General features: G+C 47.3%; 1 protein-coding gene across 3 annotated transcripts; it reads right to left on the reverse strand.

The window, feature by feature from the left end:
• Positions 1–11,545: 11,545 nt before the first annotated feature.
• Positions 11,546–20,687, reverse strand: PMVK (phosphomevalonate kinase). Of its 3 annotated transcripts, none has more exons than XM_081121171.1 (6): positions 20,294–20,687; positions 18,246–18,309; positions 15,669–15,821; positions 14,364–14,493; positions 13,144–13,314; positions 11,546–11,970 (listed from the first exon to the last, which is right to left on the reverse strand). In XM_081121171.1, exons 1-5 carry the CDS (start codon positions 20,386–20,388, stop codon positions 13,178–13,180), a joined length of 579 nt encoding a protein of 192 aa, XP_080977297.1. In that variant the 5' UTR covers positions 20,389–20,687; the 3' UTR covers positions 11,546–11,970; positions 13,144–13,177. The 3 variants fall into 3 exon arrangements, with proteins under 3 accessions (XP_080977297.1, XP_080977296.1, XP_080977295.1); XM_081121170.1 differs by having other exon boundaries at positions 11,546–12,008; XM_081121169.1 differs by lacking the exon at positions 11,546–11,970 and having other exon boundaries at positions 12,816–13,314.
• Between the last annotated feature and the right edge of the window lie 369 nt (positions 20,688–21,056).

The following is a 21,056-nucleotide window of genomic DNA, read 5'->3' on the forward strand; positions in this document are numbered from 1 at the left end:
TGGGGGGTTCAATATGGGGGTTCTGCTTTCTATATTTTGTGCGTCTGCAATATTTTGGGTTTGCATATCTGTTCATTACTTCTGTGATCAGAAGATATAAAAGGCAAACCAAAGGTAGTCGGCGACAGGAGGCTAAACTAGAACAGTGGCAGAGGGAGTGGAGAGAGGAAGACAAATGTGAGAGTCACTGATGATGAAAAGGATTCACAGAGCCTGTGCCACGAAGTTCAGGCCTGGGCGACTGGGAGAGTGGAAGCCCTAGAACAGGTATATTAACACCTCTCCAAACAAGACCCACAAAATAAGGCCACATTTCATGTAAATACCCAGATTACAGTTGGCCGTCTCCCATAGGTGACAGCCACCACTCTGGCCCTACTCTTTTCTGGCCACTTGGCCCCAGTGTGACAAAATCCTCTCCTTTCATTCCCCACCGCATAGCAGAGGCCAGGCTTCCAGCACCACTCTTAGATCTGGGAGAAGGGGCCCAGCCCTGGGACCTGGGTGTGCGTGCGCACAAGCACACACACACACACACACACACACACACACACACACTGTTAAAGAACACAGTGACCCCACAATTCCATTCCACTCCTAGGTATATATCCCCAAGAGAATAGAAAGCATATATCCACACAAAAGTTTGTACATGAATGTTCACAGCAACATGATTCATAATAGTCAAAGCGCGGAGGCAATCCAAATGTGTATCGACAATGGATACACAAAATGTGGCGTATCCAATCCATGGGATATTAGTCAGCCATGAAAAGGAGTGAAGTACTGATACATGCCTCAACATGGGTGAACTTGGAAAACATTGTGCTAAGTGAAATAAGCCAGTCACAAAAGGCTACAAAATATGTGATTCCATTTATATTAAATGTCCAGAAAAGATAAATCCTTAGAGACAGAAAGTAGATTAGTGGTTGCCAGGGACTTGAGGGAGGAGAGAATGGGAAGTGACTGCTAATGGGTACAGAATTTCTTTTGAGAGTGAAAAAAACTCTGAAATTAGTGATGACTGCACAGCCCTGTGAGTACACTAAAAACCAAAACCACTGAACCATTCACTTTAAATGGGTAAATTGGATCTGGCCCAGCGGCTCAATTGGTTGGAGCATTGTCCTGTACACCAAAGGGTTTCAGGTTTGATTCTCAGTCAGGGCCCATATGGGAGGCAACTGATCAATGTGTTGTTGTTTTTTCTTTCTTTCTCTCCCTCCCTCTCCTTCTCCCTCCCTCCCTTCCACTTGCTCTAAAAATCAATGGAAAAAATATCCTCAGGTGAGTATTAACAACAACAACCACAAAGAAATAGTTGTGTCTTTTTTTAAATCCTCACTAGAGGATATGTTTTGCTGATTAGAGAGAGAGAAGCATGGATGTATGAGAGAAACATCAATTGGTTGCACCCCCACTGAGGATCAAACCCGCAACCCAAGAATGTGCCTTGACCGGGAATCCAACAGGCAACTTTCAGTGCATGGGACTATACTCCAGCCAACTGAGCCACACCAGCCAGAGTTAGTTTTATTTTTATAAAAACAAGTTATAAGATTTAATTAAATTTTCATAAAATAAAATTTTAAATCGTCAACTTTATTCAAATTTTTTAATTTTTTTATATTAATTCATTTGAAACAGTATTTTGTCTTTTATTTTAATAGATAACTATTAGAAGAAAATAAATTTATTGGAAAACCTGTGAAAATCAAATTTTTAATTTTTTAATGTTATACATTTACTTCAATCTACATTTTAATGAAAAAATTCAAATTCTGTGTTTTTTGCAAAAGTGTTCTTTGTGCTTTTATCTTTTAGATCATTGGTATCAACAGCACACAAATTGGGTAAAATCTTGACCAAATCAATATAATTTGTGATTTTACTAAAATAAAGGCAAAAAAAATTTCATGGAAAATTATATAACAATTTAAGAATGATATTTTTCTCTATTACTTATCCAATTATCTTGGCCCATTAACAGAACACCCAGATGTGCACAAAAATAATTAAATTCAATCAATTTGGATATTTTGCTCTGAGTTACAAGACTTTCCAACTTTGTCATTATAAGGGTATATTTTATCAAAGTGGGAGGTTAGAACATATTTATTTAATAGTTTGTTAGTTTCATTTTTAACTTTTAAATATTTAGATATTTAGCATGTAGGCCTCTCGCCCCAGTCCCACAAACTTGAGGGGCAGTGTCCCTCCAGACTCTCACTGAGAGCGATAGAAGGAAAGCAGAACACAGAGATAAACGACCCAACTACTAGACATGGACCCCTCCATGCTGAGTGAAGAAGGAGGTTCCCCAGTAACCTGGCGAAAACCTTTCTTGACCTGGGATCACCCTTTTCCCAGAATGATGAACCCTACCAACAGAGGGCGCTCTTGCTCTATGGCCTCGGACATAGCCGAACACACTATTTATCCATGTAAATCTGAGGGACAATGGCAGATGCACCATCCTTGACCTCATGCTGCCTTCAGTCCAGTGGGGGAGGTGACCATACGATCACACATCAGCCGCCCATAGCCCATCTGGTCCACATGAGCCAGGTCTACTGCTCTGGCTTCAGTCTATCTTCCCCAGGAGGTATGAGCACATCCGTGGGTCCTGCCCGCCGCCCTCTTCACTCAGCTCTGGACACCAGCATACCACTGACCCAATAGGCAAATTGTAGGTCAGTGTCCTCTAAATTTATAGATTCAAGAAAGACTTCTCCCCACAACTCCCCAAAAGTGAGGTCTCAGAGGCAGAGCTCTGGCTCGACTATACACAAGAGCTGATATTATCAAACAGAAAGGCTGGACTACAGTGAGTGCACTCGGGTAACCAGTGACTTCAGTTCTCCCCACCAAATGGGTAAATGCTTACGTCATATGTTTGTAATGAAAGGCCCCCTTTGGGCAATTTCCCTGAAACAAAGGAACTGCCTCCTCCAAGCTTGAATTGAAGTTACCATCTTTAGAGACAAATAACTTTTTGTGACTTTTCAGTGACAGTGTTTCTCTTTTTAATTCATCAAGTTTTCAAAATCTGAGGGTTCAGTCTCGGTCAGGACTCCCTGTTTCTGAGCGAATAGAGCACAGAAGGGCAAGAGCAGGCCCTGTGGGGTGATGTGTAAGTGGTGGAACATCTACGTAAAGAAGCAAGAACATCCGGGAGTCACCCACATCAACATGAGCTCACCAAGAGAGGAGGGAAGAGAGAGAACAGAAAGGGAGGGCCTGAGGACCAGAAGAAAGGAGCAATCAGACATAGACAAGGCAGGATCAGAGAGCAGGAGAACCAAAGAAGTGAATTCAGGAAAGGGGGTGGGCGATCTCATTGAATGAGAACTGAAAATGCTGGGTCCATCCATGGGAGGTGACTTTCAAAGGAGATGGGAACAGAGGTCAAATTTTGAAGTGTTAAGAAGTGAAGGGGAGGCAGGGAAGGGAGGTGGGGGGAGGTGGAAGAGGGCATAGAGGGGATAAATGGTGGTGGAAAATAAAATAAAATAAGATAAAAATAAAAATGGGGAAAAAAAGAAGTAAAGGGGAGTGTTTTGGGCAGAGTTGCCCTGCTCCACTGAGACAGTCACCCCTCCACTGCTGAGGAGTTCATGGGGACCTATACATGTGCGGGACACCTACATTGGCCTCACCCCAGTTTCTGGCAGAGAAAAGGGAAAAGCTACCAAGGATGGATGCAGTGTGCCCCCAGGGGCCTGACTCAGGTTGATAGACTGGATGAGACATGGGTAATCTGCTATTCGAAAGCTTGTTCAGTGAGCAAAACTTCTGAAGATTTCGAGATACTAACTCATCGATTTTTGGTCAAGATGGCCGTAGGTAAACAAAACAGCTTGGGTGGGCCCAAAAGTTGGGTGGGGCGGGGCCTCAGGAAATCACCAGGGCCAGGGGAGCAAACCTTGTGAGCCAGGTTGATGGGGTCTCACATGTGGCTCCCCACCTGCTGGTTCCGTGGGGGAAGCTCATCAAAGGACTATGGCCTCTGCCAGCACTTCTCTCTGGGAGAAGGCTGCCCCTCCAGCTCTCGCCCTGATGCCAAGCAATTCAGTTCCTCCTTGTATGTTTCTGGGGCTTTTCAAGCTGCTTCCCCCGTGCTGGAGCTTAGAGGGAGTGAGTCCGAGCAAGTTCATGTGCTGGCCTGTGAGGGGAACTGCCTGGGACTCCGGCAGCCTTTGTCTCCCTCAACTCAATCTCTGCTGGGTGTGACAGCCAGGAGTTATGGGACTTCTCTTCCTGGCACTGGAACCCTGGGCCTGCTATGGGTCCCCTCCTCAGGGGGGATCTCCATAGCTGAGATATCCTTCCCAATTTTTATCCATCACACATGGGTGTGGAACCAGACTGTTCTGAGTGTCTGCTCCACCTACCAGCCTGAAAGTGGCTTCTTCCTTAATTCTGCAGTTGTAGAACTTCCATTCAGCTCGCTTTCAGAAGGTTCTGAGTGATTACCCAGCAAAGCTATCATTTAGAACCGAAGGACAGTAAAGAGCTTCTCAGAGAAGTAAAAGCTAAAGGAGTTCTCCATCAAACCAGTATTATATGAAATGTTAAAGGGTCTTCTTTAAGAAGATAAAGAAAAATGAACAATAAAATGGCAATAAATACATATCTATGAACAACTGAATCTAAAAAACAAAATAAAAGAAGTGGAATAGAAACCGAATCATCGATACAGAGAATGTTTTGACCGTTGCCAGATAGGAGGGAGGTTGGGGGCTGGGTGAAAAAGGTGAAGGGATTAAGAAGTACAGATTGGTTGTTATACAATGTTTGTGGGGATGTAAAGCACAGCATAGGGAATATAATCAATAATATTCTAATAACTATGTATGGTGTCAAATGGGTGGGAGATATATCAGGATGTTCCCTTATTAAGTTATGTAATGTCTAATCACTGGGGCCTCCACCTGAAACTAATATAATGATGTATGTCAACTGTAATTGAAAATAAAAAATGATTTTTGAAAAGTGAAGGGGAAGAGAGAGCTGAGACAGTACTTGAGGGCGCAGCAGACAGCAAACAGAAGGGAAGCTGTTTCAGGACAGGGGAAGATGGAGAAACTGGGAAATCCAAGGAAGAGGGGCTAGTTGATGCAGCCAAGTCCTAGTTGGGGGGATGGGACACTAGTGGGGAGTGACAATTGGAGAGAACCAGAGGCAGGCTTCCCACCACCAAGGCAGGAAGAACAGCGGGAGGAGATGGAGTCGAGGAGGGGAAGTAGGGGACACAGGATGGGGCTCAGCCACTCTGGCTACCATTACCTGCCCGAACTTCCTGATGCCTAAAAAATAAGCAATGTCAACATTGCTACCACTGTGTGTCTGGGATCTGAGCTAAGGCATCCGTCTGCCCCAGAGCCCAATTACTTTCGCAGTCATAATTATGGGTTGACAATGATTACTGCCAACCTACTATGTGATAGGTACCGCGCTAAGTACTGGGACTTATGTAAGAAAGACCAGGCCTCGACCTCACAGAGCTCCAAGGCCAGCAGGGAACACTATTAAGCCAACTTTCACAGGGGGGTGGTAAGGCTAGATAGAGGGTGCTATGGACACCTCATCTTGGGGAGGGGCCTTGGGGGATAGTGAAACCAGGGAAGGACATGACCTAAGCAGGGAACCAAAGCCAGAAGAGGAGCCAGGAGAACAGAAGGGGCAGAGGTGTTCCGAAAAAAGGTACAGTACACTCAAAGGTACAGAAGTGATTTCAAAAACTGGGATCCAAAGTCAGGATGGCTGGAGAGCAGAGCATAGGACACTCATCCAAGGGATGGAGCTGAAGTAATAGGAGCAGAGCCTTCTGGGGATATTTGCAAAGAACACAAAATATAATAATTACCTAATTATGAGCACAGGCCTCCATAGGTCACTATATCCTAGAACCGAAATAACTGTATACATTGTGGACTGAATAAAATCCATAACCCTTGCAGAAGGGAATTGCTGCAGTGGCTAAATCAGTGACATCAGGAGTATGAAAGGAAGGAAGGAATGGCCCCGTACTGGACTGGCTTAATGGGAGCTGAACACAATTGACTATATTGGGTTTTTCAGCTGGTCAAATTCAATTCCACCAGATGTCATGAAAGGGAGGCCCTATGGAGAATGATTGACAGAAGGAAACCGGGGATGAACAAGCTCTGAATTGTGCCTGATTCATGCTAGTAAGTCCAGTACCACCCCAAGTGTGGGCCTCCCAGATGCACCACTGTTAGCAATTTAAACACCTGTACGCACACGTACCTCAGTTGCAGGCTTGGCCCTGGTGGGGGCTCGAGCGTGAGGCAGCCACTCAATGTGTCTCTCTCACATTTATGTTTTTCTCTCTCTTTCTCTCCCTTCCACTCTCTGAAAAAATAAAAAATAAAATCTTTAAAAAAAAAAACACACAAACAAACCTGCATGCCATGGAGGGAAAGGGTTCGAGTCTTGAGATGTGCTGAGAAGCTGCTCTGAGCCACCAAAGAGCGCAGCTGAGCTCACTCCAGGACTGATTCTGGTTGGCCAGCCCCTCCCAGTCCCAGGTAGGCTCAGACCATCCATCAGCGAGCCTATCTTTAAAGCCCACTCTCAGAGCAGGCAGGAGAAGCTTCCAGGAGGGCCCAAGGACCCTGAGGACCTGCCAGGGGGGGCCTGTGCAAGTCTAGACCAGCCAGACATGCTGGTAGGTAAGGGTGAGCCCCATGAAAGCCAGCCTGAGCCTCAGCATTACTCAGACTAGGCGTCAGCACTCTGCCCTTTGTTCACATGTTCATTTCAGTAGTTCTGTTTCCCTTTATTTCTTTTCTTTTTTAAAAAATATATCTTTATTGATTTCAGAGAGAGGAAGGGAGAGGGAGAGAAAGAGAGAGAGATAGAAACATCAACGATGAGAGCTGTCATTGATCAGCTGCCTCCTGCACACCCCCTGCTGGGGATCGGGCCCACAATCCGGGCATGTGCCCTGACTGGGAATCGAACCGCGATCTCCTGGATCCTAGGTCGATGCTCAACCGCTGAGCCACGCCTGGCCAGGCCCCTTTATTGCTTAATAAGAGTTCCTTTTCCAAAAATACTAAGCTTATCTCACACATACCAAACGTAAGTGGGGAGAGGGGACACTGAAAATGGAATAGAAGTTCAATTCCAGGCCCCAGTCCACTGTTTCTGAGAAAAGAGAACGTCACAGTGGCTGAGCTCCTGGAGGGCAAGCACTGTGCTGCCAAACAGCCCTGTACAGTGAGTAGCGAGGCCCCCGTTTTACAGGTAGGAATCAAGGCTCAGAAAGTGAGCTAATTTGCTCAAGTTCCCACAGGTAGATAATGACAGATGAGATTCAAACCTGACTATACGAAGCGTGCTGGGCAAAGTCATTTCACCTTTCTGTGTCCCCATTTCTTCAGTTTAAAATGGTAACAATAATAGGGCTACTGCGAGAGTGAAATGAGTATGCGTGAAAACGCGTGGTAGACGGTAAAGTGCTTTACTGTCCTCCCCACGACCTTTCCTCCTGACCAAGGGCAGCCCCTCCTCCCCTGGTGCTCCCTGCAGGAGGGCAGGTGATAAGAATGACTCTGCCAAACAGACCCAAGGCCTCGGCTCCCTGCCCTTCCTGGCTCCCTTGGCCAATACTCAACAGGATTTACCGCATGGTTCCTGGAACATCCCGGATACGCTAGAACAATGCCAGCCAGGCCAGCTGTCCTGAGGGCTCCGACCATCCTGCAGGACAGCCAGCTGCTGCAGCAGGAGACCCAAGGTGCCAAAACCGCCACTAGCTCAGGTCTGGACGTGCCCGGAAATTCACTAGAGCTATCATGACAGAAGGACATTACTGGGAATGTCCCCACTTAGCAGACACTTTCAATGCCCCAGTGGAAAGGGCCATGGTGCAGGGCAGGGCCTTCCACCTCTGGAATCCCAGCCCAGCTTCTCAGAAACAGCAGGTCTAAGTCTACACCCCGTCTCCCTTCCCCGTCTCCCTGGGCACCAGGATTGTCTTCTGGGAAGTGGCCTCTGTGGCCTCCTCATCCTGGTACACCTTGGTTCTCCTAAACAGGACATGCCAGGTGGCATGGACAGGTGGCATGACCTCCTCAGAGAAGTCTGGAAAAACCCAGGAAGCAGGGAACCAGGCCAAGGTCCCGAGGGCTCAGGCTGGGCCTTCTCTGCCACCCTACAATAAAGGGTACAAGGCTCATGCTCTCTCAGGGACACGAAGGGCAGGGGCGGGATGAGCCCTGGGTGGGGAGTCAGGAGCCCTGGGGCTTAGTCCTGGCATTGCCACCTACCGATCGCGGTATAAGCCTGAGCAAACCACTTCCCCGCACTCAGCCTGTTTCCTCATCTATAAATGAGGGATTTGGAGCTAGATCACTGAGGCCCTTTACAATGCTTGCTTTCTGTGGCGTCACATATCATGTGACCTCTCAGAAAGCCTTACAAAGCCCCTAACACAGGCCTTCCACGTGCCTTGAACGGGGAAGCTATTTAAGGCAAAACCATGCAGCCAGCAGGCAGCAGGTCCACCTCTCACCTCCTGGCGGCGCCCTCACTGCCCTCAGCTTGGGCTCCCCAGGGACGCAGCTTTGGCTGGCTACCCCTTGGACTCACCTGAAAGAAAAAGGTTAAACCCCCAAAACTGTGAAGAGGGACTCAGCACTTCACTTGGCTGTCAGACGAGGCACTGTCCAGATCCTGAATTAGGCCATGAAAATCATAGCCGCTGATGCCCATATAATAAAAGTTGCTAAATTCCCAGTCCCCTGTTCATTAGGTCACAAGGCAACATGGCAAAGGCCACCGTTTGTCACAGCTCAGCTGCAGACCAGTGGGGATGCCCCAGGCTAAGTTCAGGGTCCTTGGGTCCAGGCAGCCTCACCTGAACACCAGCAAACAGAACTGGGCAAAGCACACAGCTCTTTAGCCCCTCGTGGTCTGCCAGTGAGCTCCAGAGGAAATGAACCCAGGAATAGACAGGAAAGCTTGGCCGCCTTGGAGAAGTCCCATAGTCTCTGGGCCTCATTTTACTTGCTGGAAAATGGGGATGAGTAACGATTAGACTGATGCAAGGAATAAATTGTACAATACCTGGATGTGTGCTGTAAAAACAGCAAAAGGGCCACCCAAATGAACTGGTAATAGTGGAAAAACAAGAGGGGTAGAATTTTTGCAGTAGTGTATGGGAGCCAGCTTGCAAGAGCCAATTTTTTTTTTTTTTTAATATATCTTTATTGATTTCAGAGAGAGGAAAGGAGAGAGAGAGAGCTGGAAACATCAATGATGAGAGAGTCATTGATCGAGCCCACAACCCGGGCATGTGCCCTGATCGGGAATCGAACCCCGATCGCCTGGATCCTAGGTCGACGCTCAACCACTGAGCGACGCCTGGCAGGGCCAACAAGAGCCAATTTTTAAGTGTTCAGTAATTTGTCTAGCCAGTTGGCCTCACATTGGTAGCTTGAAATGATCTATAGTGGGAGTATTTACACAAGAGAAATAGTCAAACACTAAATATCAGGGTTTTCTTTTTTCCCAGAGAGCTGATCATTTAGCATTTAGCAACACACTACTGCACATAAACAAGTAACTCAACAGGAGTCAGTCTGTTGTTGCTTCAGACACACCATAACTGTACACGTCCAGATGAATGAATGTTGACTACTCCAAGACAGAAAGCTTGGGAGGCCCTACCATTTCCTAATACAAAATTTTTCCATTTCTCCATTTATTGAGACTAATTATGTGCCAGGAAAACAAAAACCCTTTCCTGAAATGCTCACAAGGTGATGGAGGAGTAAGAAAGCACACACTCTGAGACACTCAGAAGGGGAAACGTCCAAGCCCAGCTGTAGGGTCCAAGTCCGAGCCACTGGGAAGGGCCCTTTAGGCAGAGAGAATGGCATTTGCAAAGGCACAGAGGCATGGATAATAAGACAACCTTTTTATTTTTATTTTTTTTAATATGTTTTTATTGATTTCAGAGAGAGAAAGGGAGAGGGAGAAATAGAAACATCAATGATGAGTCATTGATCAGCTGCCTCCGGCACACCCCCCAACCGGGGATCAAGCCTGCACCCCAGGCATGAGCCCTGATCAGGAACTGAACTGTGACCTTCTGGTTCATGGGTCAACACTGAACCACGCCAGCCAGGCAAGACAACTTTTTAAAATTCCTCTCTAAGAATTGGCTTTGAGGAAATTTAGAGTTGTTACATTACAGATACCATTTATTCTAGAAAAAAAAAAATTTCATCCCTCACCCTGTCCCCTTCACCAGAATTTAGCAGCAAATTTCCCTTGACTGCTTCCAAAACCCAAATCTACTTTCAGAGTGTGGAATTTGCCATCCCTGAGACCAGCTCCTCAAAACAAAGAGGATCTCCAAAGACATTTGATAGCGGCAAGATCCCTGAAATGTCTTAGCCCAAACTCCCAAGGTGACTACTGCAGGTTGCAGCAGGCACTTAGATGCCCAAGATCATTTACATTTCTGTCTCATTACTCAATAATGATTTATAGGAAACAATGAGCACCAACTTTTTTCTCCACATTCTGCCTTGGAGAATGCCAAAATTTAAATTTAAAAAATGAAGGCAAAAAAAGAAAATCCAAAAGCATCCAGAGACAGAAAAAAAGAGGTTACCTTCAAAGGAATAAAAGTCAAGGTGGCCTGAGACTCTGCAACATTAAACAGACAGTGGAACCAGGTCATGAATCCTAAGCCAGCCAAGTCATTGTCTACATGCAGAGGTAACACAATGTCATTCGCTCATTCACAGGAGTTCAGAAAATACATCACCCACATGCCATTTTTGAAAATATATATTCGAAGGCACATCAAATGTCTGGAGAGGAATTAAAATAAAAAATTTAAAGATGGGAAAGCTGAGGTATCATATAAGGATTGAAAGTGAGTTGCAAACCAATTAGGTCTAAAAAATAAGTTATGGTAAATTTAGTTTAAAATTGAATATTAATCATTTATATGAAATTATAGAATAGGCAAAACTAGTCTATGGTGAAAGAAATCAAAACAGTCATTGTGGGAGGGCTTTACTTCTTTCCCAATCTCGATGCCTTTTTATTTCTTTTTTCTTGTCTTAAACCTCCAGTTTAATGCTGAATAGGTGATGAAAATAGACATCTTTGCCTCACTCCCAATCCTAGGGAAAATGCATTTTCATATTTCACCATCAAGTATGCTATTAGCTATAGGTTTTTGTAGGTCTTTTCAGATAGATGATGTTCCATTCTATTCCAAGTTTGCTGAGAGATTTTATCAAAGCTGAATGCGGGATTCATGTCAAATAAACAATTAGGGAAATGCAAATAGAATGCTGATGAGATGCCACTACATGCCTACTAGAATGGCTAGAATTAAAAAGGCTAACCGTATCACATATCGGTAAAGACCTGAAGCAACTGGAACTCTAATTCAGTACTAGTGGGCATGGAAAACAGTTTGCCAGTGTCTTTAAAAGTTAAGAAGGTGTTTATCCAGAAGAAATGAAAGCACATGTCCACAGAAAACCTTGTACATGCATGTTCATAGTTGCTTTATTTGTCATATCCAAACACTGGAAACAACCCAAATGTTCATCAACAGGTGAATGGATAAACAGTTGTGCAATATTCATACCCCACACCACAATAAAAAAATAAACTACTAATACTTGATATAATGTGGATGGATCTCAAAATAATTATGCTAAGTGAAAGAAATAAGACCCCCCAAAATAATATATACTATATGATTCACTTATGTAAAATTATTGAAAATGAAAATTAATCTTCAGAGACAGAAAGCAGATCAGGGGTTGCCTGTGGACAAGGGTGAGGGGTTAGGGAGAGGTGAGAGAAAGGGAAACATGAGAAGCTTTTGAGGGTGATAGCTGTGTCCATTGTGATTGTGGTGATGGAGTCCACGATGACTGCCAAACTTTCAGACCTGGTTAACTGGAAAAGCCAGGGAACTAGTATCAGGAACAGGTGATCTAAGGGGAGGAGATTTGGGCAAGAGTGTGTAAAGTTTAATTTGGATCATGCTGAGACTGATGTAATTTCTTTGGTCAGCCCCTTATCAGTGAGAACCATCAGAATTTGTTGGAGGAAAACAAAGCCAGGGCCAGAGAGTAGGATGCTTGGGTTAGGCCTTACGATGGCAAGGAGCCACGGGACTTTGTACTATACCCAAAGGCATGTGGCAGAGGGGACCTGGTCAGGAGTCAAGCAGCCTACCTATGTTCTAGTCTGAGTACTGACACTTACTACCCTCCAACCCCAGGCAAGCTGTTTCACTTCTCTGAGCTCTTGGCATCTGTTAAACACAGATGAATATACTCTCCTTGCCCATCTCAAAGACTGGCTTTGAAGAATCTAGAAGAAATTTACAAATTGTCTAAGGCTGTCTAAATAAAAGGGAACCTTTCCCAAGGTCCTCTATGGGAAAGCTGAGGCTTATAGTGATGTTTCTTACCCAGAGCCACTCAGTGGTTACTAGGAGCCATTGATCTCTGGTGCCTCTGTCCCTCTATGATACCTCTGTCCCTCAGGGTACCCGCTGTACTGAGCCTCTTTTGGGGCTATCCCAGAAGATGAGACCCTAAGACTCCAATCCTGTCTCTGACACAAACAGACCTCTTGCCTACATGGCCCAGGCCAAGGTCAGCCTCTGCAGGATACGTTCCAGCCCAGGTGGAAGGGAGAGAAGGAACCCATAGCCTCCTGGACAACCCAAGCTGTCTGAGCCCCACACAGGCTGGGCTGGCACCTGGGAAATGAGAGAGGTCCAGTCCTGAGCATGTGCTCCAAGGAGGTTTATTAGTGTCCACACTCTTGCCCAGAACAAGGAGCTGAAAGCATCCTGATGGGGAAGCAAGGCAGCCACAGGCTCACAGGCCAGGCACCCATGGAGATGGTGATGGTGATGTTTCTGCTTTGATCACAGCCCTTTGCCTTCCTCCTAAGAGGCAAGGCAGTCCAGTCCATAAAGTAATGAGGTTCTGGAGGTTTCTGGACTTGTCTGACATCTGCTGGCCCCCCCAGGAGTCTGGACCAGGCCCTCTGTGTGCTCCCCTCCTTGGCTGACATTAGAAACCACATGTCTGGCAGAGTCAGCCCCATCCTCACCCCAGCAGCTTCTGGTGCTCCTAGAACCTGACAACTAAAGTCTGGAGTGGACAAATTCTACCAGGTTCTCCAACTGCTCCTCCAGGCGCTGCTCATCTCCATGGTTCTCGATGACCCAATCGAAGTCCCCAAAGTTGTCCAGGCCACATTCTGACTCACCATCGTCCACTCCTATGGAGGAGGCATGGAGAGGTCAAGCCTGTTCCCTCCAGACAAACACCAGGCATCGGGCATGGAGGCCTCCTGGCCCCAGATGGAGCCGCCCTCTCTTGGCCTCTCCTCTTCCACTCCAGAGCCAAGCTCCACTCACCCCAGGGAGGGTACTTCCCGACCCCCTGAAACACCCTGAGAGAAGGATCAGTAGCCCACAGCCACCTGAGCCCTCAGAGGGTTCTGCTGACTAAACCCTTCACTCACCACTTCCTACAGAGGGTGAACTGGGTCATCTAAAGCCACAGGCAACCCAAAGGGCACTGCATTTTCACTTTATGTAAAGCTCAGTGGGCTGCCTGCTTTCTATCCCTAAATCTCTGATTCCATCCCACGGGAGGTGGTGTGCGTCATCCTCATTTGACAACGAGAAGAGTTAATACCAGCATCACCTGGCAGGTTTGCTGTGTCTGTAAACTGAGTTTAAAAGCGCTTAGCGCAGGCCGGGCCTGCGGTGGGTGCCAAAGAGATCAACAGCCATCAAGAGGGATTGTACCCACTGGATTTGAACTTCCCCGAGTCACAGTGAACTAGGGCAGGAGGAGGCCTGAACTGTGCCTCTGAATTGCCACAGAGCAGGCCCTGGGCTTGCACCACTGAGGCTGCCCAGTACAGCTTCCTCTTGCCCCTGCCCCCCACTCTGTTAATCAAACAGGAGTGAGTTGTCAGGCCTGCCTCTGACCCACTGTCAACCCCCACTGGGCTGGGGGTGGTCCAACTCAGACCTCCAGAAGCCCACTGGCCTAGAAAGGACAGCCCAGGTAAGGGTACCAGGCCAATATCATGGGGAACCTCTACTGTCCCAGGACACCTGCCTTTACCCCACTCCACTTTCTAACCTGGGGGCACTCCTGAGTCTCAGATTCCCTTTTCTAATCCCTCATTCACTCTCCCACAGCCTGCCAGGGACACAGCAGATGACCTAGAACATGGGAAAGGTGGCCTGGTCTACAGGTGGCGTGGCCAGCCCGCGTACCGAGCCTTGGGGGCAAAGGTTGTGAGCAGCTCACCTGGTATGAACACCCAGCCCCGCTGCTGTCGGCTTTGCTCCAAGGCCACCACGCGGACTGTCTGCGTCACAGCCCCATAGGCTTCCCGGAACCACTGGATATCAGACATCCTTCGTGTGTCACTCACCAGCTGCAGGAATGGGACACAGACAGGTGACCAACAGGCCATGGTGCAGGGAGCAGCAGGAAAGAGCACTGAGAGTAAGGGGGGGAAGAGGGGAAGACCCAGCCCTAGCGAGAATAAGCAGGAGCACAACAAGGTTAGTGGGGGCTATAGAACCCAGACAAGTGTACCCCCATTCCCCATTATCACCCAACCAGCTGGAACAGACATCTCCTCCAGGCAGCCCTCCCTGATTGCTGCTTTATTTTTCCCCTTAGTGTTTATCTCCACCTGACAGATTCCATTATTACATTAGGGCCTACCTCCCTCTACCCCCAGCTACAATGTAAGCTCCCTGAGGGCAGGGGTTTCATTGCATGTTTGCACTAATGTTTCTCCAAATCACCAGGAACCAGGCTTCATACAGGAGATAATGCCAAAATGAATGTGTAAGGAAAAGGGCAGGTGCTGTGGGAGCACCTGACAGGGAGCACCAGTTAAGACCTGGGTATCAGGGAAGGCTTCCCTGCGGAGGTGTCAGGGAAGCTGAGCTGGAGCTAACCAGGTGAAGAGGGAAGGAAAGGGCAGTCCAGACAAGTAGAACATGTGCAAAGGCCCTAATTTCAGAAGTAACTCAATTTTATTTTTTTTTAGGAAGAGAGAGAGAGAGAAACATCAATTTGCTGTTCCACTTTATGCACTCATCAGTTGCTTCTTGTATGTGCCCTGATTGGGGATCAAACCCGTAACCTTGGTGTATCGAGACAACATTCTAACCAACTGAGCTACCCACCAGGGCCCAGAAGGAACTCAATTTATTTGCGGAACAGAAAAAAGGCCAATGTAGCTGCAGCTTAAAGAGCAAGGAGGCTAAAAGGGTAACAGGAGCCAATCATTCAAGGCCAAAAAGTTCATGTGAAGGATTTTGGTTTTGTTCATTAGGACAGTGGGATGAAGGAATGACATGACTTGGTTTATGTTTTTAAAAGGTCACTCTGGCTGCTATGTGGTGAATGATTCATAGGGGACAAGAGCTGAATCCCGGACCAGTGTGGGGCTACTAGGCTGTCCAGGGGAGAGATGGTGAGGGCTTAGGCCAGGGGAGGTGGCAGTGGAAACAGAGAAATGGACACATCTGAGATTTATCTGGGGAAAGGCTGGAGAAACGGAGTTTTCATAATGCTGCCATACAGGACTCTTACCCAGACCGGCTGCGAGACGCCCTCCACGATCTTCCTGCAGAAGAAGCCAGGGTCAGCCTGGCGCTTCTTCTCGCCCCAAAGGATCATGTCCCTCCGGTAGGCCTCCTTGTAGGTGCTGGCATCCAGGAGTCTCTGGAAGTCCAGGCTGTGCTCCTGCCCAAGGCATATTATGTCTACGCCCCACCCTCTCAGCCTCAATGGCGTCCCCTAAAACAGAGGAAGGGCTGTCCCTTCTCTCGCCCACCTGCCCCCAGGACAATGCAAGGATCAACAAGGTTTCTGCCAGGACAGAGGCCCGCAAGGGAACGGGCTCTGAAAATGAAGAAATCCCAAACACAGACAGAAGAAAGGTCTCAAATAATCCAGACATTTTTCCAGTTTGTCTTTTAAATGTGTAAGGTGGGGTTTTTTTGTTGTTGTTTGTTTGTTTTTGCAACAGTTTTACCTTCCCAATTATTTCCGACTTAATCCTGAAATCAGTTCCATAGGCTTAGCCTTCAACTAAAGTTGGAAATCTGAGCCCTAACCGGTTTGGCTCAGTGGTTAGAACATTGGCCCGCGGACTGAAGGGTCCTGGGTTCTATTCTGGCCAAAGGCACATGCCTTGGTTGCAGGCTCGATCCCCGAACCCCGGACAGGGCACATGCAGGAGGCAACCAATTGATGTCGCTCTCTCTCTTTCTCTCTCTCTGTCTCTCCTTCTTCCGCTCTCTCTGAAAAGCAATGGAAAAAATATCCTCGGGTGAGGATTGGGGGGAAAAAAGCAAATTCCTGCCTGTCCAATCCTACCCCACCCCCCAGTCTGGCTAATAGTCTGAGCCAGGCCTCATCTGAGAACTTTGGAAGCAGACCTTGGTTTTCAAATTCCTCCTGGGAGCCCTGGGGTCCTTCAGAGTTGCCCAGGTCCCACTGGGGAAGGCCTCTCCTACCCTCCGAACCCCAGAGTCACTCCTAGTCTGTCTACTGAATACAAAGAACTTCTCCATCTAAAGGTTCTCACTATGCCTGGCCAGGCATGGCTCAGAGGTTGAGCATCGACCTAGAATCCAAGAAATCATGGTTCGATTCCCGGTCAGGGCACATGACTGGTTATGAGCTCGATCCCCAGTCGGGGGCATGCAGGAGGCAGCCAATCAATGACTCTCTCTGAAATCAATATGATTGATGTTTATATCTCTCCCCCTCTCCCTTCCTCTCTCTGAAATCAATAAAGATATAGAAAAGAAAAAAAAAAAGGTTCTCACTAAAAAAAAAATTTTAAAAATTGTTTAAACCACTGGCACTGTTATCCTGTTATCCCCAGGATCTCCAAGTCTACGACAGGGCCTATTTAGCTGATGAGAGAAGACTCAGTGATACAGGAGAATGCTCCCCATGAGATAAGGCTGTCATATGGAAGAGGGGGACAAATTCATCTTGTGTGGCCCCAGAAGGCCAGATTTGGACTAACTGACCAAGGAGCCATGCCTGGAAGTACCTAGAGGTCAAGGTCAGAAATGCAGTCCACCGTGGGACTCTTCATTGTGTAAAAAGCTCACCCTCCACATATTCTTTCTAAGTCTAAGGTTCTAAGATTTCCTGTTTATTTTTTTTATCTCCTATTTTTAACAATCCTATTTATTTTTATAAAAATCCACATGGTTCAAATTTCAAAAGATACACATTCATGCACAGTGAAAATTCTCTCTCCCACCCCTGTCCCCCAGCCCATAGCTCCCCTCCCTGGAGGCCACCAATGAATGGCCTTCCCAGCTTTTAACACATCCCAAGCACCAAAACAGTGTTTAACACAATGCAGGCACCCCATAAATATTTGAGGGATGGCTGAATATAGGAGCAGATATATATATATATATATATATATTTTTTTTTTTTTTTTTTTAATATATCTTTATTGATTTCAGAGTGAGGAAAGGAAAGGGAGAGAGATAGAAACATCAATGATGAGAGAGTCATTGATCGGCTGCAGCCCGCAACCCGGGCATGTGCCCCGACCGGGTATCGAACCCTGATCACCTGGATCCAAGGTCGACGCTTAACCACTGAGCCACACCCGGCCGGGCTAGGAGCAGATATATTTACAATTGTCCCCATTATTATACAGTATTTTCCATACAATGTTCAAATCTTGTGGGTTTTGTTGTGTGTGTTTTTTCACTTAATAATAAATATATCTTGACAATTCATGCAACTAAATTTCTTAGGGGAGAGTTCCGGGGGCTGTGGCAGGCCAGCTGAGGCACTGCTGTGTGGTGTCACACTATCTGAGTAAGAGAATGTGTGCAGACCCTAATTCCAAAGCATCAGAGCTGCCAACTCGCCTCTCCAGCCTCTCTTGGGTGTGCTTTCTTGAACATGCTCTGGGGAGGTGGCGTGAAGTGAGTGAGGCCAATGGGAAAGACGTGTAAGCTGAAAATGCCCCCAAAAAGTCCACCCACAGAAAACCGAGAGTTGGCCACCAGCCTGACAACAGTGGTCACAGGGGCCCTACTAGTGACTCAAACAACAGCCACACCAACCAAAGCCAGGGAGTGACTCCTTTAGACCCACCAGATGTCACAGAGAGCAACCACCTACCTGAGCATACTGCTCCTTGAGTGGACTGGAGAGCCGGAGGACAGCACAGACGTCAGCTCCAAGTCTGTGGGACAGAGAGATCCAAACCCAGTTAGCCTGGACCTTCCAAGCCCCAGAAGAATCCAGAGGCCTGGGTTAAAGTTCCATTTCTGCTTCTGGTAATTATCTAACTTTGTCAGGTCTCAACTTCCTTGGCACTGTTTTCTCATCTGTAAATGGGGATAGCAGTTTCTGGTCTGTGTATCACAGGATTATTACAAAACTTAAATGAATGTGAAGGAGTCCTGAAACTAACAGGTAAAATAAGTAAAATTATAATGACAGTGTGATATTCTGGCTAGATTAGGTTACTGCTGGACCCCTGAACTCGTCTCACACAGGGTTATCTCAGTCTCAACTGACTTGGTCGCCACAAGATCAATAATTCATTCATTCAATTCAATTTACTCAACCAACCACTTATTGTACTGTATGCTCACAGATTCACTTAAACACTGACATAGTGAGATGGGTGTTTTGTTTTGTTTTTTTATATCCTCTTCTGAGGTTTTTTCCCCCATTGCTTTTCAGAGAGAGTGGAAGGGAGAGAGAGAGAGAAATATCAATTGGCTGCCTCCCGCACAGGCCCCAACCAGGATCGAGCCTACAACCCACGTACATGCCCTTGGCAGGAATCAAACCCGGGACCCTTCGATCCATGGGCTAATGCTCTAACCACTGAGCAAACCAACTAGGGTGAACTAGGTGTTATTATTTCCATGTTTCGGATGAGAAAACTAAGGTCGAGTGAGAAGAACTGACACCCAAAGCAACACTGCAAGCAATGAAGCCAGTGTTAGTAAAATACAACTAATAGCGAACATTTAGTTCCTGCACCCTTATGGGTTATCAAAATTGTTCTAAGCCCTTCGCATGCATTATTTCATTTCATCCTTACTACCACCCTATTATTACCCCATAAATAACAAAACTGAGGCACAGAATGGATGAGAAACTTATACAAGATCACAAACTAGTAAGTGGTGAGTCAGGATTTGAATCTCAGCAGCCTAATTCCAGAGCCTACGCTTTCTGTCCGCTATTTGATTTCTGTGTTTGCAGGCAAGGAGAAATGCCTTAGGAAATGGTGGTGGATACTTGATGGTAACAAATTCAGGTAGTGATCTCTGACCTCTTAGAACCCAGGTTGTGCCCAAAAGCAACTTCCAGGTACCACCATCCCACTGGTTGGTCTTCAAGAGGAGAAGGGCCCCACCCCGCTTTCGCCCTGGCTCCTCTGCTCTCCCAGCCCATGCCATGCCTGAACAAAAACGCTCCCACACAGAGCATCTTGCTTTGAGAGAAAACACTGAGAGAAAGCTATTATTTGGGGAGACAGTGAGGTATAGCAGAAAGAACCCATTCCTTGGAGCTAGATAAAAGTTTGAGTCCTGGATCTGAGGATGACTTCGTAACCCTGCAAGTTTGGGTTTCGTTTGTTTTTTTTTACTTTTCAGACCCTCGGCTCTTCATGTGAGATGGAGATACTAATAATAACACACAGTGCTTAACAAAAAGGTTTGGAGGGTTAAATGAGATAATATATACACACAGTGCCTGGCACATAATAAAGGCTCAATAAACCCCAACTATTAGGTGGTGTGCTGGGCAAGGATTTGTCTTTGGAGTCAGACACAATTGGGGTGTGGTCTTAGGCAAACCTGTGACTCAGTTTTCTTAACTGCAACGGCCGGCTCCCAACCCTGTTTCGTGGATTAGGAATGGGGCGCAAAAAGCACCTCAGTAGTAACTGTTCATGCTTCTTGGCGAGAGGGACCTCCAGCTTAGTCTCTGGAGGGGTATTCGCTTGGTTCTTTCAGGTGGATGTGTGTAGACTGCCGTTTTCTGTGCTGGTGGCAATCCCCGCACTTCCCGAAGCGCAGTGCTCCTCCCACCTGTAACCGAGGACCCCCCACTCGAAAGCTCGCTCCACGCTCAAACACACCCCCGAGTCACGTGACGCAGGGCGTCCCCCTCCCTCTTCCCTCTCCGCCCGCCTCCCTCCCCACCTGCTCTGCAGCGCCTCGGTCACGAAGTCCTTCCCGGATTTCCTCTTCCCGCTGAACAGCAGCACCAGCCGAGGGCCTCCTCCCGGCGGGGCCATGGGGCCCCCACACTTGGCGATCCCTAAAGGCGATACTACTCCCTGCCCTTAAACTGGGCCGCCGGCGCCAAATGGATGCGGCCACTCGGTGGCGCGGCGACAGGCAGAGCGCCCGCCGCGCCTTGCCCACGGCTCTGCGGAGGGCTGCCAGCCCGCATACGCACTTTCGCTCGATTTAATTAACGTCCAAACAAATTAAATCTGAAGGCAAAGAAGGCTCATTCCCAGGGCAGCTTCCTCCGCGGAAGGAGCTCCCCTCCCAGCGCTCATTTAGAACAGTCCGGCCCCGCCCAGAACCTGACGTCACAGCCCCGCCTCCTTAGCAGACGGGCCAAGGCGGGGACTGGGTGCAACTATTTTCCCCTTAGGGGAGGGGGCGTCTTCAAGTTTCCTGGCGTGAACCTCACGTTCCCTTCCTCGCAAGCTTACGGATATTATTTAAAAAGAGCAAACATGATCCGGTGCAAGAAGTTTTCCAAACCGCCTTTGCATGTGTGCATTACAACGAATGTGCTCATGCAAATCTATATTGGCCCCGCTGTGAAAACAGATCTTTCTGGAGATGAAACGAAGCGAGAGCACCAGAGGGTGGTCTGAGGCCGTCACGCTGGGGGAGGAGTTTAATCGCACACACGCTACTTTATTGTTAAACAGGCTTTTATAACTGG

This window comes from Miniopterus schreibersii (assembly GCF_964146895.1).
Source record: "Miniopterus schreibersii genome assembly, chromosome: 19".
In the NCBI taxonomy this organism is placed as follows: Eukaryota; Metazoa; Chordata; class Mammalia; order Chiroptera; family Miniopteridae; genus Miniopterus; species Miniopterus schreibersii.